Genomic DNA, 23,636 nt, shown 5'->3' with positions numbered 1-23,636 from the left:
GAAAAATAGAAAAATCCCTGCTTAATCCTGGCACTTAGCTGTGTGCCCAGAGACGAGTTTCTCAAGCTGGAAGGTCGCCAAACCACCTCATCAATGCCCGGGGAAATGCGCCTAAGATGGTGCCCAGCCACTCTCTGGAAGGCATAACGTATATAAGGCAATTCGGGTGGTGATACTAAACACCAGGGCTCAGAAACCGCTGTGCAGCTTCTTTACCGATCGCACTTGCAGACACAGCTGCTCTGCAGAATGGCGCCACCTTTCTCCGATGGTACAACACAAGGCTTCAAGGCTGGTCTCTCACGACCGAGCCAACAGTCAATGGCCAGCGTCGGGCTCCACCACATGAGCCAATTCACCTCAGCAAGAACACAAGAATCGTGCAGTCTTCTTCACCATGCCGAGGGAAAGCCAGCCTTAATGCCCTTCTCATTCAATCGTCATCGCCTGCCTCTCTCACGACTGTCCTGCTCCAAACCTCTTGTCCCCACTGCCTTCTTGTGTTTTGCGACACAAGAAAGGCGAGACTCTTCTCCTCACCCAACTCTCCTCCATTCTGACGTCATGCCCATCAATCATACACTCCAGGGGGCGTGGCTTGCTCGCTGTCATCCCTGGAGGCGGGGTTTCTTGCCTGCTTGGACGTGCAGCTCAGTTGTTTTAAGGACGCGATCCCATTTTATCTCGTCTTGAAATGCAAAAACATCAGAAAAGGGTGCAGGGGGTAATCACACATTGGGAGAAATTATCCTGAAACCCTCCCAAATTTAACACAGCACCACCACCCCCGTATGGTGACACGTAACACTTAAGCTCACAGTTTCCCAACTTAATTTACATTGAGATAATCTCCTACATGTCCACGGACCAAGCTACTCTATACAACCCTATCTTGCCTTTGAAACCCATCCATCCACCACACAAACATAATATTTACATCTTATAACATGAAATTGATGCCGCTACAGATCACAACGGCACGCAAGTTCTCCTCAACGTTTTGTGAGAACACTGAAGAAGAATTCTACGGAAGGATAAATCGCAAGTCCTGCCTCGGTGATAATTCAAACAATCTTCTCCAGCTATTATAAATCACCGAGGGATGAATGAACATCACAGCCTTCCATTCCGATCAGGTAGACACCACCTTTTCCTTTTCCAAACCCCCCTTTTACAATTTCCTCTGTCTTCTTTAAACTTCATCTCAATATATTTTCATTCCAAACATCATCATTCCAATCATCTATATATTAATACTGAAGGACCAATTTTGTGCTCCTCCTGGCGGTCGTGTCACGTTTTTCTCGGTACTGTGATCTGGACTGAAAGAAACTTCGTACCTGTAAGAGTGCATCGCACATAGTGGCAATAGTGAACTTTCAACTCTGAAGCAGAATAAACACTTTTCGTTTTACATTCGTTTACATGGCAACGTGTGACGTCACCGCTGAGAGGCGTCAGGACTTCATGAGATCGGTCATTCGCGGACGTCATCACGTCTGTCGTCGACAGACCGTTACCGCCGAGAGGTGTAATTCCACTCCTCGAAAATAGCGTCTGCAATGTAAAACCCTCTTCTGCACATGTTGACTCCCTCAGAAGGTGAATTTGACACAAAAAATGTCACAAGAAACATTGTATCTTCTATATATTAATACTGAAGGACCAATTTTGTGCTCCTCCTCGCGGTCGTGTCACGTTTTTCTCGGTACTGTGACCTGGACTGAAAGAAACTTCGTACCTGTAAGAGTGCATCACACATAGTGGCAATAGTCAACTTTCAACTCTGAAGCAGAATAAACACTTTTCGTTGAGACGGGGGCGAGGAGTGAAGAGGCGAGAGCGGGGGATGAAGAGGCGGGGCGGGGGATGAAGAGGCGGGGGGCAAGGTAAGCAAATCTTTGAGCGGGGGTAAGCAAATTGAAAGCGGGGGGGGGAATGGGGCAGGGGATGAGTGGGCAGGGGCTGGGGTGAATTAGGCGGGGTCGAGTGTGAGGGGGTGGACAGGGGGCAGGGGCAAGTGGGGCGGGGAATCAAGAGACGGGGGGAGTGAATAGGCTGGGGCGGGGACGGGGTAATTTAATTTTTGGGCGGGGGTAAGCAAATTGAAGGTGGGGGGGGGGATGGGGCAGGGGCGGGGGATGAGTATGTGGGGGCAAGCACGCCCTGTCCAGTCCATGTCCCTCGGGTATGGGTGAGCTGGTGAGGGTGGTTGAAGGAACGGAATCCGTCTGTGACGGGGATTCAGCTAGTAAGTTAATACTACACCATTAATATAACAAAATAAAACATTAACAAACACTCGTGATGGAAACGAATATAAATGCCATTCCAACGTGATAACCAATACAGATGAATCTGCCGGTGTGGAAAGGCGGATACGCAACATTGACGTACACACATGGAACCTGACTAACTTTGACAAAATAGCTCATAAAAATACCCCCGAGCGGGAGTGCCGGTCATCTCTGCCAGAGGTCGAAAGTAACTCTGTGCCAGACTGGAATAGGGGCAGTTCATAAAGTACGTACACTCTACTTCTGGGTTTCAAAACCACCCACCCCCTTCTGTATGCAGGCTAGTGACCACCCACATCGCTAATCGCTTGCAAAGCCAGCAGTTCCTTAGAAACCGATGTTTGTAAGTCATGACGATGCAGTCCCTAGCGGTGTAATTTACCTTTTTCTTTTAATATCACAGCACGTCATTGATGAAAATAAAACGACAAATTGACATTCAAGACAATGTTAATGTCATAAATGAAAGTAAGTGTGCATATAAACTTGTGTTCCATTGTTTTAGTTAAATCTGACAAAAGCTTCAAATGTAATATTTGTCCCGGAGAGTTCCGGTTCTTAAATTAATACTTTTATTTTTGTATGTACTTTATGAATGGCCCATACGGGGAATCAGAGCGAAGTTTGAAGGGCTATAAAATCGGAACGAGAGCAAGTTTCAAAAAAATGGCTTGTGTTGTTCTAGATAATCGTCCATAGTATCTGAATCACTAATAACATTTGATCTCTCTTGATAAAGGCGCTATCACACCTTGACGATTTAGCCAGCGTATGCCGACTTCTGAAAAATTTGTCTAAAACGCTGACACGTCGAATACGTGATGGGCAAGTTTTGTATACGTCGTAGTACGCTGGCTTTCATCGTTGTACTTTGCGGTTGTCCTCAAATTTTAGCATGCTTGAAATTTTACGAAGTATGCCAGCCTATGACTCACACGTTCCGCTACACTGGCCATAAGTTGTAGGCACGTTATGCGATCGTTGACACACGTCGACACGTTACTTGTAAGTTACTCACATGTCGAAACAAGTCGAGGTAATGATTAGCGTACCCGAAATTTATTTATAACCTATGAGTAACGTATTGTAGGCACATTACACGATCGTTGACACACGTCGATTGACGTATTTGATTGACGTCTTCCGGACGACCACAGAACTTACTGAACGTGTTTCTAATTTACAGCTACCGTATAATGGCGGATTGTCAGCGTTTGGAAAAAAATAAAAATAAAAAAATAAAAAAAACAACAATAACTTCCGATAGCCTCTTCAGTTTGCTCATGTCTTATTCTTAGTTCCTCCTCTGTGAATATTTTCTGTTTGAGGATATTGTCACATCAACGTCGAAACTTAAAAGCAAATGTCCGAATATATTTTAAAATTCGTGATCGACTAAAAAAAAAAAAAAAAACAACAACAACAACAAAAAAACAACAACAACAACTTCAGATATTTCGTCACGTGCCTTCACGGAGCCAAGGAGAAAAAAAAGAAAATGTGCCTTGACGGAGAAAACAAGTTTCGGGTATGCTAAACATTACCTCGACGTGTTTCGACTTGTGAGTAACTTACAAGGAACTTGTGTCGACGTGTGTCAACGATCGCATATCGTGCCAACAACTTATTCCCAGCATAGCGGAACATGTGAGCCATACGGCAAGTACGTCGTAAAATTTTCAGCATGCTTGAAATTTCACGACGCACGAGATGTACCACGAAATAAGACAGCATACTTCATCGTTTTTCAGCGTGCTCTTAACGTATACACAACTTACCCAAAACGTATTCGACGTGTGCCAGCTTGGTTCGGCAAATTTTTCATAGGTCAGCATACGCTGGCTAAATCATCATGGTGTGACTGCGTGGTTGACACTTTCAATTTTCAGGCAGTTATGATTTAAATAGGCGTGCGGCAGGTTTTTAACAGGCTACGCCACGAGTTCGTTGGCGATATGTGCAGCGCGCTATGCCTAAGTTAAACTATCGTTGGGCATAGGTTGTGAACGCCGACAACAGGCTAAGCATTCGTTGGTACAAGTTATCTATAAGACAACGAAACGTTCTGTGCCCATTACTAATATGTTATGCATACGACCAACACGTTATGAATACGACCAAAACTTAAAAAAAAAAACATCAAAATTTCAGCGTACGCCAACGTTTTACATACATTCTTATACGTTGCCATTGCTGGCTAAATCGTAAAGGTGTGACAGCGCCTTAAATGAGGGAGGAGATACGATTTGAAATCGACGATTTTCTCAACTTTGTCAGCCTCGTGACGTTGACCTCGAGCTTGGACGACCTTGAAAGTTATATCGTTGTGCATGTCTCATCGACCTCTATCCATTCCACTATTGGTTATTTGTCTCCACTCGGTTTGATTGTGGACTGACGGACATACGTACGGACTTCGAGACTGCTATTATTAGGTCATCTCTACTGAGATGATAGAGATGACCTAATAAAAACTACCATGGGAGCAATTCACATAATCGTGGTCATGACGCATTATTGCGTTTGCATTGCACCCCATCCGGATGAAACGAGTTAATAAATGAATCAGTATATCAGAATAGCACCTCAATTCCTGATAATTGTGGCATCCCCTTCTAATGATGAACATACGAAAACCCCCATATCCATCCATTGGAACCATACTGTGTACAGAGTGTCGGTGCTGCCGAAGCAGTTTCCTTGGCTATTGGGCACAATCTTGGACGGGTCGCCACTCCGACGCAGGATACTCGAATGACTCGATCAAACCAAAAAGCTGGTACTCATTTTGCCGACCTCGAAACGATGGCAGTCAGCCCCCTGGTAAAGTAATTCAGCGGGCAACGAGGCTTGAACTCAGGACCCTTGGATCCCAAGCCGCCACCCTAACCACTGAGCCAACACCAGGCTTAAACCTCTGCATGGGTAGTTACAAAAATACGGATTGGCGTAAAATACGGAGGGAGTTTCACCCATGGCGCAACGAGATCCCAATGATTCAAGTGGTATAGTGCTATTCATTTCTGAAAGAAGAGATGAAAATCCAATCCATTCCTGAAAAACGAAGTTGGGAAGAGGGATGGCAGGGAAAGATCCTAAATATTGTAAAAACTAAATATTTAGTATCATAAGACAGGCACAGTAAATCCAACACCAGCCATTGTTGGGTGATAGCAAGTTATTTTTTCCTGAAATAGGGAGGTTCCCAGATTCATATCCGAGATAGCTACACTTTGAGAGACAAGCGATGCCACATAAATGGATAAACGCCTTATCCACATTCTGGAGCACAGCTCCCCTTCCCATTCCTAGAGCAATAGGCAAGCATGATAAGCTTCAAAAACAGGATTCAACAGGGTTAAAACAGGAGACTTCAGTGCTTGCTTCCCATTAAATGAAATTTCTCACAGTGCACGTTGGTAAACCGGAGTCTTCAGAGGCAACACGCAGGCCATTCGCCAACTTGGTGACTTTCGTTTCAGGCACATTAACCAGAGCTTGACCTAGAGAGGGTGCTGCCAAGCTCTGCCAGCGTTGCAAGCTCTGTCCCAATCCCTGCAATGAGATGGAATAAGAAAAGAAAAACAAGAAACTCAGGATTAGGCACAAGACAAATATCCTTCAGAGGAGCACGAGAAGATGATAAATTTAAAACGAGAGAGAGTTCACGGAATGTGCAGTGTCAATGATACAATTGAATTGAAATACAATAAAGATTTTAAAGGTTGCATCAAAAATTCCAGCAGTTTAGCACCATTGACACAGTGTCTCATACACCACCTTTTTAAAACATTTCCAAGTACTGCAAAACTGGAGGTTTTTGTAAGCGTTAAGAAGGTGATTTGTGTCCTACAGTGTTCAAGTATGTCATTAAATTTAAATAAAATAAAGAATGTAAAATTATTATAGACGAGAACGGCACTCTTCGAAGTCACGCCGTTGACCGATATGCCTCCGCCCACATCATTACATCATTATACATTCTTGTACCAAGTTTGATTTAAATCCCTTCAGCTGTTCTCACATATCACAATTTTACCTGACACAACCTCTGACCTTTGACCTCTTGATGCTGAAATCTAATCAGTTCATCTTTGCATCATAATATATATATATATACTAATACCAAGTTTGGTCAATATCTAATCACTGCTTCACAAGTAAGCAGAGTAACAGAATTTTGTACTGAACAGGACCTCTGAACTTTAACATATTGACAACATAATCTAATCAGTTTGTGTATTCATCATTATAATACTTGTACCAAGTTTGACATGGATCCTTTCAGCCGTTCTGAGGTTATCACGGTAACGAAAGCCTATCACGGATGGACACAGACAACCCAAAAACATAATGCTCGTCGAGTTCCCACAATAGGGTCCCGTGACCGTTTTTCCGGGACCAAGGTTTGAAGGTTGATTTTAGTCAATTTGAGGGTGCTGATTAAAATGAGCTGGGGTGAACCTCGTGAAAATGTGGGCTAACTCAGCCAGATGCGAAAAATCAAAATGGCCGCCATGCTACTTCCAGTATATCAAAATTGCATATCTTTGGTTCTACATGTCAGATTTTTATGATTTTGTCAAAATATATGTTTTGAAGGTCAAGGATGTCATATATTACCATTCCAGATTGTTATATTTCAGGGTTAAGTCACAAAATATGAAATATAACTTTTCGGGGGCCAAATCCAAGAATGTCGTCGAGTAACATCTGGAAAATAGAAAAAAAAATCAATTTTCTTCTCATAATATTATTGGCAGTGAATCTTTTCATGCAAGTAAATGTTTGTTTATATGTGGGAGTGCACAACAAATCGAGACAAGAAGAGAAGGACGCAATCAATGTCTTTATTTTCAGAACATGATGTGTACATAACATCAATTTCTCAACTTTTACACTGTTCAGGTAGGTTATACCATTCTTTTGTATGTCCCTCCTGTACTTTATCTAGAACAGTAATATGATGAAAGAATATCAACATTCCTTCATTTTGTCTGAAGAGCAACAGTGTTTCAATGGAAAAATGAAATAAAACATGAATTATCTGAATTCCCGGCAATTGACGCTTTCCCGGTAAGTATTCTTGCAATTTGCATTGACCAAAGTTTGATGTACTGTCCAAACTGTCTTTTATCTAAGACAGTCATAATAAAATAATATTAACATCTCTTGATATTTTGACTGTGGCAATGTTTTTACAGTTGTAAATTAAATTAAATGAAATCTCCATTGAAACACGTACATGTAATCCTTCAGTCACTATCTGAGTCGCTGGCTCCAGAGTCACAAACTTCATCATTACTTTCAGCCTCATCATCGTGCAACAATGTCTGTTCTTGTTCAACCAAGTCATGTAAACTTCTTGGGAGTGCATCATGGGTATACCTCACTGACACACATCTACCGTCTTTCATTGTCCATCCATGGTTGGTGGGATTTGGGGGTGCATCCGGCTTGTCATAGTCGAGATGAATGTAAACTTGGTAGTTAACTCGCATCACATGCAGATTGTGAGAATCTGGATCTGGTGGGATGCGGGACGTGGACTTGTTTTTCATCTGACCCCACTTCCATGCTCTGGCTTCACCTAAAGTTTTACTGATTGTGTCATTATAGATGTGTCTAATAGTGAATGTGGCCATTTGCTGAAGCACCTCTTGTGTCACTGGAAGTGTTTTGCCAACATCTTTCAAAAGATTGCGTGCCTCCTGAGTTCCTGTTCCTTTTTCAGAAACTGTGTTTTTCCCATGTCCATGCGATGCCAGACGTTGTATCAGATCCACTATGGATGTGTAATGGGATTAATATTTCAGCTACATCATCAGAGCAAAGGTCTCTGCAGCTGATGATTTTGTCTTTCCGTTTGATAGCAAGGGTGCCCTCCAGTTGATGTGCAACATATGCAGAAAGAATCACTACATCTGTGTCCTCGGCATCAATCACGACTGTCTCCATTTTTCCTGCTTTTCGGATTTGCGAATAGATGAAGAACAGCATTGTGTCCGCCTCAATGTGATGACATTCAAATTCTTCCATCCTTTCTCCGGAGGAGATGTTCCAACAATTTTGCCTGATGGAGTACACAAAGTCAATTTCTCTATGATTCTTTACAAGCTTGGTGAACTCATCCTTTAGAAATTTTAGCAGCCTTTGTTTGTTTCCCTGATTGCTGAACAGCACCTCGAAGTTCTTTGTGGCGGGAAACCTATCTGATGTTTTCATGTACACATTTCTGAACCCATCTCGATATGCTGTCGTGGATTTACGACACTCATGCTCACTGTCTTTGATGGAATTTTCCACAACATAGGCATCATTTACAAAAACAATCTGGCATCGCATGGACATGGGAAAAACACAGTTTCTGAAAAAGGAACAGGAACTCAGGAGGCACGCAATCTTTTGAAAGATGTTGGCAAAACACTTCCAGTGACACAAGAGGTGCTTCAGCAAATGGCTACATTCACTATTAGACACATCTATAATGACACAATAAGTAAAACGTTAGGTGAAGCCAGAGCATGGAAGTGGGGTCAGATGAAAAACAAGTCCACGTCCCGCATCCCACCAGATCCAGATTCTCACAATCTGCATGTGACGCGAGTTAACTACCAAGTTTACATTCAACTCGACTATGACAAGCCGGATGCACCCCCAAATCCCACCAACCATGGATGGACAATGAAAGACGGTAGATGTGTGTCAGTGAGGTATACCCATGATGCACTCCCAAGAAGTTTACATGACTTGGTTGAACAAGAACAGACATTGTTGCAAGATGGTGAGACTGAAAGTAATGATGAAGTTTGTGACTCTGGAGCCAGCGACTCAGATCGTGACTGAAGGATTACATGTACGTGTTTCAATGGAGATTTCATTTCATTTAATTTACAACTGTAAAAAAAACATTGCCACAGTCAAAATAAGAGATGTTAATATTAATTTATAATGACTGTCTTTGATAAAAGACAGTTTGGACAGTACATCAAACTTTGGTCAATGCAAATTACAAGAATACTTACCGGGAAAGCGTCAATTGCCGGGAATTCAGATAATTCACGTTTTTATTTCATTTTTCCATTGAAACAGTTGCTCTTCAGACAAAATGAAGGAATGTTGATATTCTTTCATCATATTACTGTTCTAGATAAAGTACAGGAGGGACATACAAAATAATGGTATAACCTACCTGAACAGTGTAAAAGTTGAGAAATTGATATTATGTACACATCATGTTCTGAAAATAAAGACAATGATTGCATCCTTCTCTTCTTGTCTCAATTTGTTGTGCACTCCCACATATAAACAAACATTTACTTGCATGAAAAGATTCACTGCCAATAATACGAGAAGAAAATTGATTTTTTACTATTTTCCAGATGTTACTCGACGACAATCTTGGATTTGGCCCCCGAAAAGTTATATTTCATATTTTGTGACTTAACCCTTAAATATAACAATCTGGAATGGTAATATATGCCATCCTTGACCTTCAAAACATATATTTTGACCCAAAAATCATAAATATTGGACATGTAGAACCAAAGATATGCAATTTTTGATATACTGGAAGTCGCATGGCAGCCATTTTGAATTTTCGCATCTGACAGTTTGCCCACATTTTCACGAGGTTCACCCCAGCTCATTTCAGCACCCTCAAATTGACTAAAATCAACCTTCAAACCTTGGTCCAGGAAAAACGGTCACAGGATCCTATTGTGGGAACTCTACTATGCCTCTGGTGACTGTCGGAAGTTTACCGCCGTTTACTCAGTTGCTATTACACCACCTTATCGAACACATTACATTAGTTGTTTGTGCCTGTTATGTCCTTTATGACGTCCTTAGAAACAGTAGGTTTCTTGTTTGGAATGATTTTCAAGTTTGTTTTGACTGCCAGACAGGCAAACAGACAAAAACAATTCTCACTCCTCTCTGCGCATGGGTGATCGGGACGAATTCAGAACCAAAATATTGTTAAATTGCAAGTTCGTTTTCCGATTCGTGCTCAAAATATAACATTTAATTGAAACAAAGTTGTTCCTCGATCAAAAACTGACATTTGTGGACAGAGACAGAAGTACACCAAATGCTTAACCCCACTTTTCGCTTCTGTGCACGGGATAATTCTCCAATTTGAACCTCGTTAGTTTAAATGCAAACCATACAAGCAGAAATAAAACAGGACATTAAAAAAATAATAATAATAATAATAAAACCTTCCTGTCATGTGGTGATTACAACGACCAAGTTTGATGAACTTCTGCACAACCATTTAAGAGGAGATAGTGTGACGGAGAGACGGACAAACAGGAGCAAATACAATATCCCCATTTTTTTCAAAATGCACGGGGATAATAAGCAAAAGAATGAAAGAAGAGGAAAAGAGAGGATGGGACCTGCAAGTAAGAGGATTGGGCTAGATTAGGTAGGGTTAAGGGGTTAAAAGAATATAAAAAATAAAACTAGCCGGGAGGCGACGATGGTTCGTGGGCATTATTGAACAATGTCACGATAGGTACAATTGAGTTAGTGGAAGCTTTTGAGGAAGCCCGACCGTAAAAACCCATCTCTTCCGTCAAAATTGACAAAATCAAATCTGATTTTTTATCATTTATTTTTATCAGCTTCTAGGAAATGAAATTGTGAGGGAAAAAAAAAGTTCAAGTGGGCGTGGTTCCGCCCACAAGGGGCGTGGGACGCCCATCATACAAAAAGACACAACTAGTCCATGATATCTAGCTTGTGTCCAAGTTTCATCAAGATCGCATCAAACGTCACGGAGCTATGCTCTGGAGAGAGTCACAAACAGACAGACAGACACACAGACACAACAAAAAAAGTGGTCACTGCTGGCACCCGCGAACCAATGAAACCACAGGTAAGGATGGTGCACGACGTGAAATTCTGTTGCACTGCCTGCTTGAAGCCCTGGAATGAAAAGTAGGATTGAACCGGCTCAGGAAGAAGACCATTCCACAAAGGAGATAAAACAGATAGGTACAGGAGTTCATGTGTGCAGTCGGCTTGAAATGTGTGTGGTAGTAGTGGTGGTTGTTGTTGTAGTATAGCCCCAGACAGTTCTCTCGAAAAAGCCTGCAGCACGGAGACAGCTGATCAATCTCCCAGGAGCGAACCAGAGATCCCCCACATCCAGGATGGTGTACCCCCACCGTCATGAAGACAGAGACAAGAGGGAAAGAGCTAGTCCATGGGGCCTGACTGGCACCCTGACCCTGACTCTGACCGTGACAACACTACCCTGACCATGACCGTGACTGTGACCACACTACCCTGACCGTGACCCTGACCACATTACCCTGACCGTGACCACACTACCCTGACCCTGACCGCACTACCCTGACCGCACTACCCTGACCCTGACCGCACTACCCTGACCCTGACTGTGACCGCACTACCCTGACCCTGACCACACTACCCTGACCCTGACAGTGACCACACTACCCTGACCGTGACCACACTACCTTGACCGTGACCACACTACCCTGACCGTGACCACACTACCCTGACCCTGACCATGACCGCACTACCCTGACCCTGACCACACTACCCTGACCGTGACCACACTACCCTGACCCTGACCACACTACCCTGACCCTGACCACACTACCCTGACCCTGACCACACTACCCTGACCCTGACCACACTACCCTGACCCTGACCACACTACCCTGACCACATTACCCTGACCCTGACCACATTACCCTGACGAATCCAGGTAGCAGGGTAGAATTGGGGAAAATTTGTCTTCCGACTCACGTTGGGGGTACAACCACCATGAAGAGGTGTCCCCGACAGTTGTGGAATTCTGGAGTTTAACCAAGAGGTGTCCTGGAAGACAGTTTAAACCTGGAAGAGGTTTAAACCTGGAAGAACGCAGGTGTCTCAGACAGGCTGGGGAGGGTCGGACGGCTGAGAGAGAAGGAGCAAAGGTGGAGGAGGCACGGGGGGGTTGGAGGAGGAGGAGGAGGAGGAGGAGGAGGAGGAGGAGGAGGAGGAGGAGGAGGAGGAGGAGGAGGAGGAGGAGGATGATTAGAAAGAAGAAGAAGAGCAACACGTGTTGTGGCTTCACAGTCTCATCGCTGGAGATTCCAATGCTGAGAACTTTCGATTCCCCAGATTCCAGACGGCCTGTCACAGACAAACGAGCTCAATCACTGGGCCTCGGCTCCTGTGTAAAGCGAGCCGTGGTTGTTGTGAGTACAATGTCGGGACGGTTGAGGAATCTTGACAGCTATTCCTGTGATGTCATGCAAGGGATAAAAAAAATTAAGTGTCACAATCGCGAAAACACACACAAACACATCGATATCGAGCAAGGAGGCGGACAAGCCGAACACGTATTAATCCGACACGATTATGTCGTCACACAGGCGGGGAACAATCGCACCAAACTCCGAATACCGTTTACAAAGATAGCCGGCTCGGTAAATTCAAATCGAACGTTCCACTCAAGGACGGTACGTTACCCTTCGCAGCGACCTTCCCGCCGCAATGACGGCCAAACGTCCCAAAGTCGCCATGTTCCCGCAAAACGACAACGGAAATGACGTAGGGGCTTCGTACATTTTATAAATAATTATTGATAATGGCGGTTGTACGTGGCTCCGTGCTTGATTTACATTTGGTGTGAGCTAAAACTTGAACGTATGCAAGTTAACGAACCCCTCTTGAGAAAACAAATGAAAAGAGTTGAGACTGGAACTAGGCTTATACACCGCATAAAAAAGTCCCAACACAACACTGTCATTGGCGTTGCTATTGTTGTTATTGGTTCACGAGCGCCAGCCAGAGTGACCACTATATTCGTTATGTCTGTCTGTCCAGAGTATAACTCCGCGGACTTTGATCCGATCTTGATGAAACTTGGTTATGTGTCCGATATCGATGTCGAGTTGTGTTTTCCTGGATGAGGGCGTGGCTACGGCCATTGTGGGCGGAGCCACGCCCAAAAAAATAGCCATTTTTAGGGGGTAGTCGGATTAAAAATCTATCTTCTCCGAGGGAATTGACTGAATGGAATGGATTCTTCGGTATTTGAATAGCAAAATGAATTATATAAAACTTGTCACTGTCCGATTTTTCATTTTCTTCCCAAGGTCAAGGTCACAAGGTCACGAACTTAGAAAATTTCGAATTTTGACATAAAAATCATACGACCGCCCAAACTTTGAGAGCTAGGATGACAATATTTTTTATGCATAATCTTGAGGTCATTCCCCAGCTAAAGTCTTGAAACCATTTTGCTCTATCTCAAACACCTTGCCCGTGGCGCCCCCTTCAAGTTTGTTTTTACGCTGATTTCATCAAAGTATGGATAATCCGAGGAGAACGAAATGCCATATAGCCTATATGACGTTATATTGTTCCTGGAATGTTCCGGAGGAAGTTTTGCACCAAAGGTCATAATCCTTGACCTTTGACCTTTAAAGGCCACAAAGGTCAAATTTTCAAAGTTGTGGGAATCGAACTGGGTTTTCCACCTTCTTCGAAATAAAAAAATCCTGCCAAAACCCTCAGGGGGCGTTACATCAGCAACACAGCCACGCTCTCAGACAAAAACATGACCTGTAAATATGTGCCACTGCAATCGGCATCGAGAGGGCTTCCATTCAACCAATCACGTCACCAGATTCTGCACATCAACAAAATTTCGATATTTTATGACGTCATTGACTGTTGCTCTTGATCCCGGTGAGATTCAGCACCCGTGGACCTATTTTTACTTGCAACATTTAAGATTTGCAAGTGTCTTGGTCTGGTGTGTGATTCTGTCTGTCTGTATGTCATCAATCGCCTACAGGTCCAAATTTTAAACCGATCTTCACGGATTGCCGCAAAATTGTAGAGCTGGTCGTAAGCAAGAAGCCATTGATTTTGAGGTCAAAAGTTCCAAATGGGCCAAATTGACTTGAAATTTGAAGAATATTTGCATATCAGGTCACTGAATTAAAGCACCAATTGTTTTTATGGTCAAATTTGTTTTAGGGATTTCGCAAGTATCGTGCTCAGTACGAAGTCTTTCTTGTTAGCTCACCTGGTCACGTAGTACTGGGGAGCTTAAGGGATGGAGCATCATCCACCCGTCAGTCTGTCCATCTGTCCGTCTGTCCGTCCATAAACACTTGCAACTTCTCTGAAACTACACACACAATTTCGATGAAATGTGACTACAACCTCCATCACCTGTGATGTACCAAAGTTTGTTCATGATATTAAAGAAATTGGGGTCGAAGGGGATTTACGGAGGGGTTTCCCCCCAAAATATGGATCTGCTTTCTTCTCCGAAACTACACACACAATTTTGATGATACTTCACCACAACCTTCATCACCCATGATGTCCCAAAGTTTGTTCACGGAATAAAAATATCAAAATCCAGAGGTATTTACTTTCTTTTCCATTACATATTTTATGGGTCATCCTCAACTTCCATTGGTCCCCTGGTTTTCTTATCCGGCTGCTACCAGGTGAGTGCCCAGGGATATTGCCCCTATTTTTTAAAATTATGATCTGTTGAAGATTGAGAGTATGAATATGTTGAAAACTCTAAGACTAACATGATTGGCAACTTAAAGGGACACTAGAGCAATAAACCCAAATCTGTGTAATGTACAGCTATATTTCTCATCATTGTAGTTTGTCCTTTTATACACCGACTAGGGGGCAGAACACAGCTCACCTGTCAAGATGTGTTCAAGTGCCATTCGCAGTTTTGTCCTCACCATATTTCTGCAGGGCACTCAAGGTCCGCCAACAACCCCCTTCTGGTAAAACTACCAAAATCACAAATCACTGCTCACTTTCACTCTTACAGTCCTCTTTTTTCCTCCTTTGGAATAAACTCCCTTACTCTGTTCAATCCAATTCTTCCCTTCAGGCCTTCAAAACCACTGTTCACCACCACCTCTTATCATCCCCCATGAAAATCCTCAATTTTTTATACCCCCGTTAATCCACCCCAAACCCACTTCCTTCAAATTCCCTGCTTTCCTTCCTGAAATTCCCTGTAGTATCCATCTTGTATACACCGTGTTCCCCACCCCATCCCTCTCCCTTCCACAGATCTCCTAATGTCTCTGTTCCTCACTGTTTTGTCCTTCCCTCTCCCACCCCTCTTGTCTCATGCCCCCCTTGCTGTGCGTTGTGTGTTAGATTCCATACGACCCTTGACAAGGTATCCAAAAAATTAAGAAGTCCCGAGCGAACCAGACCCAAGGGAAATGCAGGGTATGGTCATGAGGATGTGGTGGTTGTAATCATAAAACAAATGAGTGGGGTTGTAGAATGGTGACATTGAAAATGGTGTGGCCAATGAAGGGGATTTTGATTTGGAAAGACTACTTGGTGGATTTCCTCTTTTAGTAATTTTGTAATCAATCTGATTGAATATAGCCATTCATAAGAACGGTAATCTCATTTAATCTCATTATCCACTGAATATTAATTGAACTCATCTTGATATAACTCCTATTAATAGATCTCATATAATGGCTAAAAGAGAATCCATAAGAAATGTAATTACCCATGTCTTCTTATATTCCTGTCCTAAGTAATTCATGTTCTTGCTGTTGATTCAACATGATCTGTGAAAGTAATTAAACCCTTTGACTTGGAGATGATGAATGAGCTCCAGTCAACCTTAATTTTATCGATTAAACATGTCATTTGTTACCTGATGCAACACAAATCCATTTTACTTCTTTCAATCTGTAATGTTCAGTGGCTGTGTGTGCAGATGGCCTGCTCAAATAATTGTTGATGCTATCAAGGCAGAGATTGTCTGGGAAGCATGCCAAAGTTACTTTCTCGGCAGCTGTAAGCACTCAACTTTGTTACTCCTTTCTGAAACCTTGAGAGTTGCTTGTGCTTTATTCTGATTAGTTGAGCTGAGGTCAGTTTCAAGTCTCGCTTGCCTGACCACCCGATATGTCCCCCTAGCATCCCGTTTCTCTGGGAACCCTTTCTCTTCTATGAGGACAAGCCACACTCAGCTTTCTTTAACTCAATATCTATGGGAAAGTTCAGGCTGTGGCATTGTTTTTCTTCTATCCTGTGTTTCACCCAACTCATCCCACCACCCATCCTGGCTCCTGTATAAGAGAGATTACTTTTGAGATGGAGTTAGTGAAGTTCATTGAATGCAATTCATGTTGTTCCTTCCACGTACGTGAATAAAGATTCTCCTTTGATGTGTTGACCCCAGGTGGACATTGACAACTTCCATGACAATTTGGCGAGCCATGCAGGAGGCACTGATCCCTGGGGGCACAGCGATGGCCAGGAGTAACAGCAAACACCATGTGGCCACAAACTGAAAGGGAAGAGGAGCCTGGTTGAAAATCCTCTGGGGGAGGTGTTTGCTCTCACTTCGGGTCAGAAGCTGCACCTTTCAAAATGGGTGACGTGCCTGAACAAAAGGGGAAGTACAAAAGGAGAACCTCTACTGATAGGCCTAAGATTAAGGGGCTTGAGGCCTCTGAAGAAGCGGCCAGAATCCACTAAGGGAACAGGATAGGATCCTGGGCATTTGATTGCTTTGAAAAAGGGGTTGAAGGCCTCTAAGAGAAAGGGTTGAAGGCCCTAGTGCGCCCTAAGAGGGGGGGGTCACCCCCCCCCCCGCGAGAGTGTTGAAGTCCCTGCTCGTTAAGAGGGTCGAGTCGTCAAGGGAGAGAATGAATGAGTGGTAGGAATGTTTGTCGAGTTAACTATTGTGATCTATTGTTCGGTCATTGTGCTTGGTGGTGGTTTGCTTGATGTGAAACTGTTGCATTGTTTTTGTCTGCTGCTGAGAGGTTACATCATGGGAAATAACATTGGTAAGTAGGGTAGAAGTGAGCAAACCGATCAGAGCCAAACTTTGCCACGTAGAGGGACATGTGCGAGGTATATGTTTGATAAATTTGGACCTGACTGTAAGTGATGTGGAGAAATGGTGTGATGGACAAGGGACAGTAAATTTGGCCTCCCAGGGAATGGTACTTTTGACAGAGACTGCTTGGAGAACTTAAAGAGACAGCTTGAAGCTAAGCGTAAGGATAAGAGAACTGAAAAATATGTGAATTGGAGTGCATTTATGGACTGGATGCAAGAGTGCAGAGACAGAACCGAGAAAAAAAGATTGATGAGCTTCAAAGACAGCCTAGCCAAGGCACAACAGAAAATAAGTGAGGTGACGACTCAAATGCTGTGAAGACTTAATGGGAAAGGGAAAATAAAACAGTGAGCCACTCCAGTGGAATTCAGTGAGGACGTAGAGGAGCTAGAAAGATGGCCTACTCCTCCCCCATGTTTTGCACTGTATTCCAAATCATGTCAAGTGGCAAGCACACCAAGCATGCCTCCAATCAAGCCTCAGGTTCCAGATATTGTAGCGACCCCTCCAGAAATGGAACCAACATCTCAAGGCGCAAACTAGTGGCTTTTCAGATGGAGGGATCTGAGGGAGCAATCGGTGGAGTACCAGAGGCCACAGATGCACAGGGTAGTGAAAGAAGAGATGGTGTTCCGTTGACACCGGGTGACCACCGGCAAGGGAAGGGTCCCGAAGTTGATACGACTGGGACAGAGACCAGGGCAAAAATGGCTGCCAGGGCCACCACAAAGGGTGGAAATGTGGGCCCTATAGGTATGAATTAATCGCGAGATTACCCTGGCCTGGAAGGCATGCAATCTATTTATAGGCCATGGGATGCAGAATTAAGAGCAATAGCGAGCAATATGCTGAAAATGCATGAAGACCCACAGAAGTTTCAACGTGAACTGCAACCTGTTTTGGAATGCCATAACCCAACCTATGTGGACATGAACATTTTATTACAACTGATTGTGCCTGAGGGGTTGTTGCTACACCTGAAACAAGTAGCTAATTGGCCAGAAAAGGAGCCTTGAGACAAGAATGAGCTCAAAAGAAGGATTGACAAGCTTATCAAGGCAATGGCGACAGTAGGCCCGGTCAAGGTAGATTGGGGAAAGATTCATGCATGACGACAAAACGCGGATGAAAACCTTTCAGACTATTTCGACCAGTTACGATATGTGTTCAGACAGCATTCAGGTTTGCTGGATGATCTGGAGGGAATGCCCTTGTCCCATGCTTTTGTCAATGGATTGACTGCAAAACTACAAACCGAGGTCAAGCATATTTGTGTGGGTTGGGAAACTAAGACCGTGCAAGACATGTTGATATATATATATATATATATATATATATATATATATATATATATATATATATATATATATATATATATATATATATATATATATATATATATATATATATATATGACTGGTGTTGGCATAGTGGTTAGGGTAGCGGCTTGGGATCCAAAAGGTCCTGAGTTCAAGCCCCGTTGGCCACTTGAATTAATACACACCAGGAGGTTGACTCAGCTTGTCATCCTTCCAAGGTCGGCGAAGTGAGTACCAGTGTACTGGGCCCGGTGTACGCTCTGGTTAGAATAGGTGTACCATATCCTTGTGTCGTCAGAGGCAACCAAGGTTGCGTCAGGAAGAGCATCCGGCAAAAAACCTGTGCCAAATCATTATGCGGATCATAACAGATGCTCCGCTGTGGCGACCCCTGAAGGGAGCAGCCAAAAGAAGAAGACGAAGAAGATATATATATATATATATATATATATATATATATATATATATATATATATATATATATATATATATATATATATATATATATATATATATATATATATATATATATATATATGGAGACTGTATATTTCCCAAGCAACAATCACCCATTCTTGCTAAATATCCTTGCTTTGCCGGTCCAAGGGAAAGCCAAACCTTGTCATCAATCTGTACTGCCAGAGAGAGTTAACAGCTGGCCTTTAACGGTCCAAGGAACAGAACAAAGGCTGAGTCCCTTAGCACTTAAAGTGAAGTGACCTTGCTTTGCCCTCGCCTTACTTTGGCAGGATAATGACAGGAACAGGCCTTGCTGTCAATCAATAAAAGGCAGCTGCAGAGCCAAGGGGGAAAGAATAATCCTGGGCATTAGTCTCCTAATAGAAGTTGATGATGGGAACAGGATGAATCATGTTACCAGGTGGTCGGTCACACAAGGATCAGAGTAAAATTGTATATAAGGCAGAGCTGAACTGAGCTTACAGAAGCTGGGCGAGACGAACTACTGTGTGTGTTCCTCCCCTCCCTCCATATGCATATGTTCTGATGTGAATGAAACTCTTCTCTACCTAAGATCAGTGTGGAGAGAACTTGACTTCAATCAGTGCGGACCTCACCGGATCTCAACATATGTATGTATATGTATATATATATATATATATATATATATATATATATATATATATATATATATATATATATATATATATATATATATATATACAGATATGTATACTGTTGCGGGCCGGGGTCTGGTGGTAAGAATGACCACTAGGTGGGTGAAGTTATGTCATCTCCCACCAGACTCCCGGAATTGTAGGCCGTCGCTCAAGGATAATTCCGTGACGCAGCGGGTCACTAAACCGACCCTGGACGCCAATACCTCAACCGCGTAGCGTAGGGTCTTCCTGCAATGTGTAATCAGTTTACCTAATTAACCACGTGGTTTCGACTACCGGGGAACCACACCCTCGGTACACCTTGCCCGAACCGGATCACTCTACCAACTACAGTAGAGTACCAACTACAGTAGAGTACCAACTACCAACTCCGGATTGGATCCAGCCCAGCGGAGCTGCCAAGGACGTACCGGCTAGAATGAACAGATTATATTATCGGGGATAAATACCCGGCCAAACTTAGATCCGAAACATGCTGGACCAATGAAGGAAAAGACAAAAACGAACTGGGAACATTCCTACCAACATTTATTTGCACTAAGGCGAGGAAAGTCATGTGGCACATAAAAAGGTTTATTGGGTGTGTTACGCAGGGGAGAGAAGAGAGATGTCGTGTGACAATTTTTACAGCAACTTATAAAAGCGGACAGAGTGCAGACTTACACGAGATTAATACAAGCACAATTACAATAATCAAAAATCTTATACAATTTACTTAAAAGACAGGCGCCACACACACAGGCACACACTCAGACAAAATAAACCCAATTAAAAGGAAAGGGGACCTTTTGCAGTTCTGAAGGGAGGGAGTTGAGGTCGCAGTTCTCGGTACCTAAGAGTTTCGGGGGAAGGGATGCTCCGTGGTGCGGAACCTGACAGGTTGAGTTGGTCAGCCACAACTGTATGTGTGGAGTTCATGTCTGTGAAGTGAAGGAGCTTGAGTGGAGAGCGTGGGCCGCCGAGGCGAGACGTCGGTAGACACTTGCAACAACGCCAACGAACCCACAGAACTCTCCGACCACCAAAGAACCAACGACCTTCCTTATTTCTTTCTCAAGACCCTTCCACCAAGTCAACCACCCCCACAAAACGAACCCTCAAATCCAACTACGAACTTCACGAACTCCAAGCACTCAACCCTCCTCTGAGGATCGCTTCGTACTTTATGGATCCCCCTGTGCGGGGAGGGGCCTTGGCAAAGCTGACGTCGTCGTCCGTCCCAATTGGACAGGGCCTTCATGTGGTCCACCCTTTCTGGTGGGGTTTCGGCCAGGCGAAAAAGCCCGCCCACTCCACGTGTGTGAGGACCCGCCAAGAAGGAACTACTGCAAGATTTTTCCTCCAAAAACGAGTCGTTGGTTAGGCGAGTAGGCGGTGAAGCTCTTGTCCAGCCCAAACGAGAGTAGCAAGCAAGACTAAGGTACTGCAGCTCCAACAACGGGGGACATACAATAAAAGAGGAGAAATGATTTATGATCCGAACTAAAAGCCCATCGCAATGCACCCCTTTTGCTTCCCCACTACACACAAGGGAGGGATCTATCTGCAAATATACTAATGGCATAACTAACTTCGGGACAACTGCATGTTTGTATGGATACGGTTCTTCGATCCGTAACAATATATATATATATATATATATATATATATATATATATATATATATATATATATATATATATATATATATATATATATATATATATATATACATGTATATATGTATATATATGTATATACATGTATATATTTATATACATATCCCATTGTAATGCACTGATTGAACAGTGAAGTACCGAGTCATCAGCAAAGCTGATGCACTTGCAACTAAGTATGTTGCAAGAAGGGGAGAGAGAGAGAGACAGAGAGAGAGACAGAGAGAGAGAGAGACAGAGAGAGAGAGAGAGAGAGAGAGAGAGAGAGAGAGAGAGAGAGAGAGAGAGAGAGAGAGAGAGAGAGAGAGAGATATATATGTGAATTATAATGTGGGACCGGACCTACATAGATAGAATTCTAATGTGGGTCCGGCTATGTCGGACCAAGAGGTATGAACAGAGATACATGCCGAACGTGCGGCCAAGTTGGCCATTGGTGTCGGGATTGCCCAAATAGCCCAAATAGACCGGCTTATGGCCCAAATAGACAACTAGATGGCTTTCCGAAGGACACACCTTTGGAAAGACGGCCGCTGCGAGCCTGCGACCACAGAGTTAGGGCCGGAACTTCAACCCACATCCACTGGAGCAGTGGATGGCACCAGCACCTGATTCATTTCCGCCTCCACCCAATCCATTTTCACAACACCAATAGGGGGGCCTGGGCGAAGCATCATCAGCATTACCATTGTTAACTTCAGAACCACATGACAAACCAAAACTTACTTTGACAGTTGAGGGACAAATTCCTTTCCTTGTAGACACCGGGGCGACGCAATCAGCAATTAGACAGAGTGACCTTCCAAGTGCCCCACTTTCACGAAACCAGGTAGATGTTTTTGGAGTATTAGGTGTTGTTACTGCAATTCCACTGTCTAAACAATTACATGTAGAAATTTGACTCTTGTTTGCACAGCATGCATTTTTGCTGGCAGCAGACACACCATCCAGCCTGTTAGGAAGAGATTTGTAATGCAAACTGAACTGTACAATGAAATGTACACCAGATGGAGTTTATCTAGACATGCCACATGAATCACATGTAAGTGTCCTGACTTTGTTATAGGAAAGTACATCCAGGGAGTCTTGTATACTGGTGGGCCCTGACAGATGGTGACGTCTCTAACCGTTTACAGGTGTGTGTGTGTGTGTGTGTGTGATTGGCTTGGAGTGAAAGGTGCTGGAGGTGCGTGACTGAGTAAGTCAACACCACATAGACTTGGATATGGGGAAGAATCAGTTACACTGGACAGCGTATTATGATGCAAAGGGCAAGGACAGCAATTATGCAAAATAAATATCTTCCAAATTACACTAAAGTTTTGATATACTGTCAATAGCAATGTGGGTTGGGTGACAAGGAATTGGCATGGAAGTATGTTTGACACAGGAACAATTTAAGTTATGGAACCAATCATTTAACGTTCCACCACATGTAACCTTAGTGGTGGTTCGGGGTTACCAGGCGAAGGACATAGGACCTATGATAACTGATTTGAAAATGGTATCGGGGGTGACTATGGTGGGATCTATCCAGAGAGCGGAACTCTTGCGAATGGGAACTGACGGGTTTTGTTGGAAAAGGAATGGGGAAGCAGGGACATCTAAATTTGAGGTGGATAACCTTCCAAAGACCCCAGGGGTAGAAACATCACCAAACTTTTTGATCGGGTCCCGGCTTGTTTGTGGATGACACACCCTCATGACATGGGATGAATTAAGAGCATGCAGCCAGTAAAGATCAGGATAGATACGTCCAAAATGTTGCCTCGTAAACCATAATATCAATGGCGACCCATAGTCAAAGCATTATTAGAAAAAGGAACGATCATTCACACTGTCAGCCAATGTAACACACCGATATAACTGTTGCATAAGCCAGGAAAGTCCACATGGTGCTTTGTACAGTACTTGAGTGCTGTCAACAACTGTGTCATACCTGCGTACACCGTAGTTCCAAATCCTGTTCTGGTTCTGTCCAGCATTCCAAGTAATACCACTTTCTATTCGGTTGTTGATTTATGTTCAGCGTTCTTCAGCATTCCAATAGACCCCGAGTCTCAGTTCCTTTTTGCATTCATGTTTCTTGGTAGACAGTTCACTTGGACTGTACTTCTTTAGGGATACACAGAAAGCCCCACCTTGTTCTCGCGAGCATTGAAGGACGACTTAGATGACATAGCTTTTCCGAGAAAATCAGTACTAGTTCAGTACATATGCGATTTGTTGATATGCTCGATGACAAAGGAAGCCTGCGAACAGGACCTCCCCCCATAGGTCCTTTCCTACATATCCAATTTGATTTTGTGCAAATGCCAAAATGCTAC

The 23,636-nt window shown here is 43.4% G+C and overlaps 1 protein-coding gene across 1 annotated transcript in view; it reads right to left on the bottom strand.

Annotated features, from left to right (window-relative positions):
• LOC147008715 (mitochondrial-processing peptidase subunit beta-like) overlaps positions 1-12,887 on the bottom strand; it is a 42,683-nt gene extending 29,796 nt beyond the window's left edge. The window contains exons 1-2 of the mRNA XM_085863921.1: positions 12,791-12,887; positions 5,706-5,852 (exon numbers count right to left, since the gene is read on the bottom strand). Coding sequence (XP_085720047.1) covers positions 5,706-5,852; positions 12,791-12,844 — 201 coding nt within the window. The 5' untranslated portion in view covers positions 12,845-12,887. The remainder of the gene's footprint in view (positions 1-5,705; positions 5,853-12,790) is intronic.
• Between the last annotated feature and the right edge of the window lie 10,749 nt (positions 12,888-23,636).

Source organism: Eptatretus burgeri, chromosome 18 (genome assembly GCF_056783735.1).
Source record: "Eptatretus burgeri isolate ZD-2024b chromosome 18, Ebu_testis_v1, whole genome shotgun sequence".
Classification (NCBI taxonomy): domain Eukaryota; kingdom Metazoa; phylum Chordata; class Myxini; order Myxiniformes; family Myxinidae; genus Eptatretus; species Eptatretus burgeri.
The sequence above is the reverse complement of the archived record's forward strand: the minus strand, read 5'-3'. Positions and strand labels throughout refer to the sequence as shown.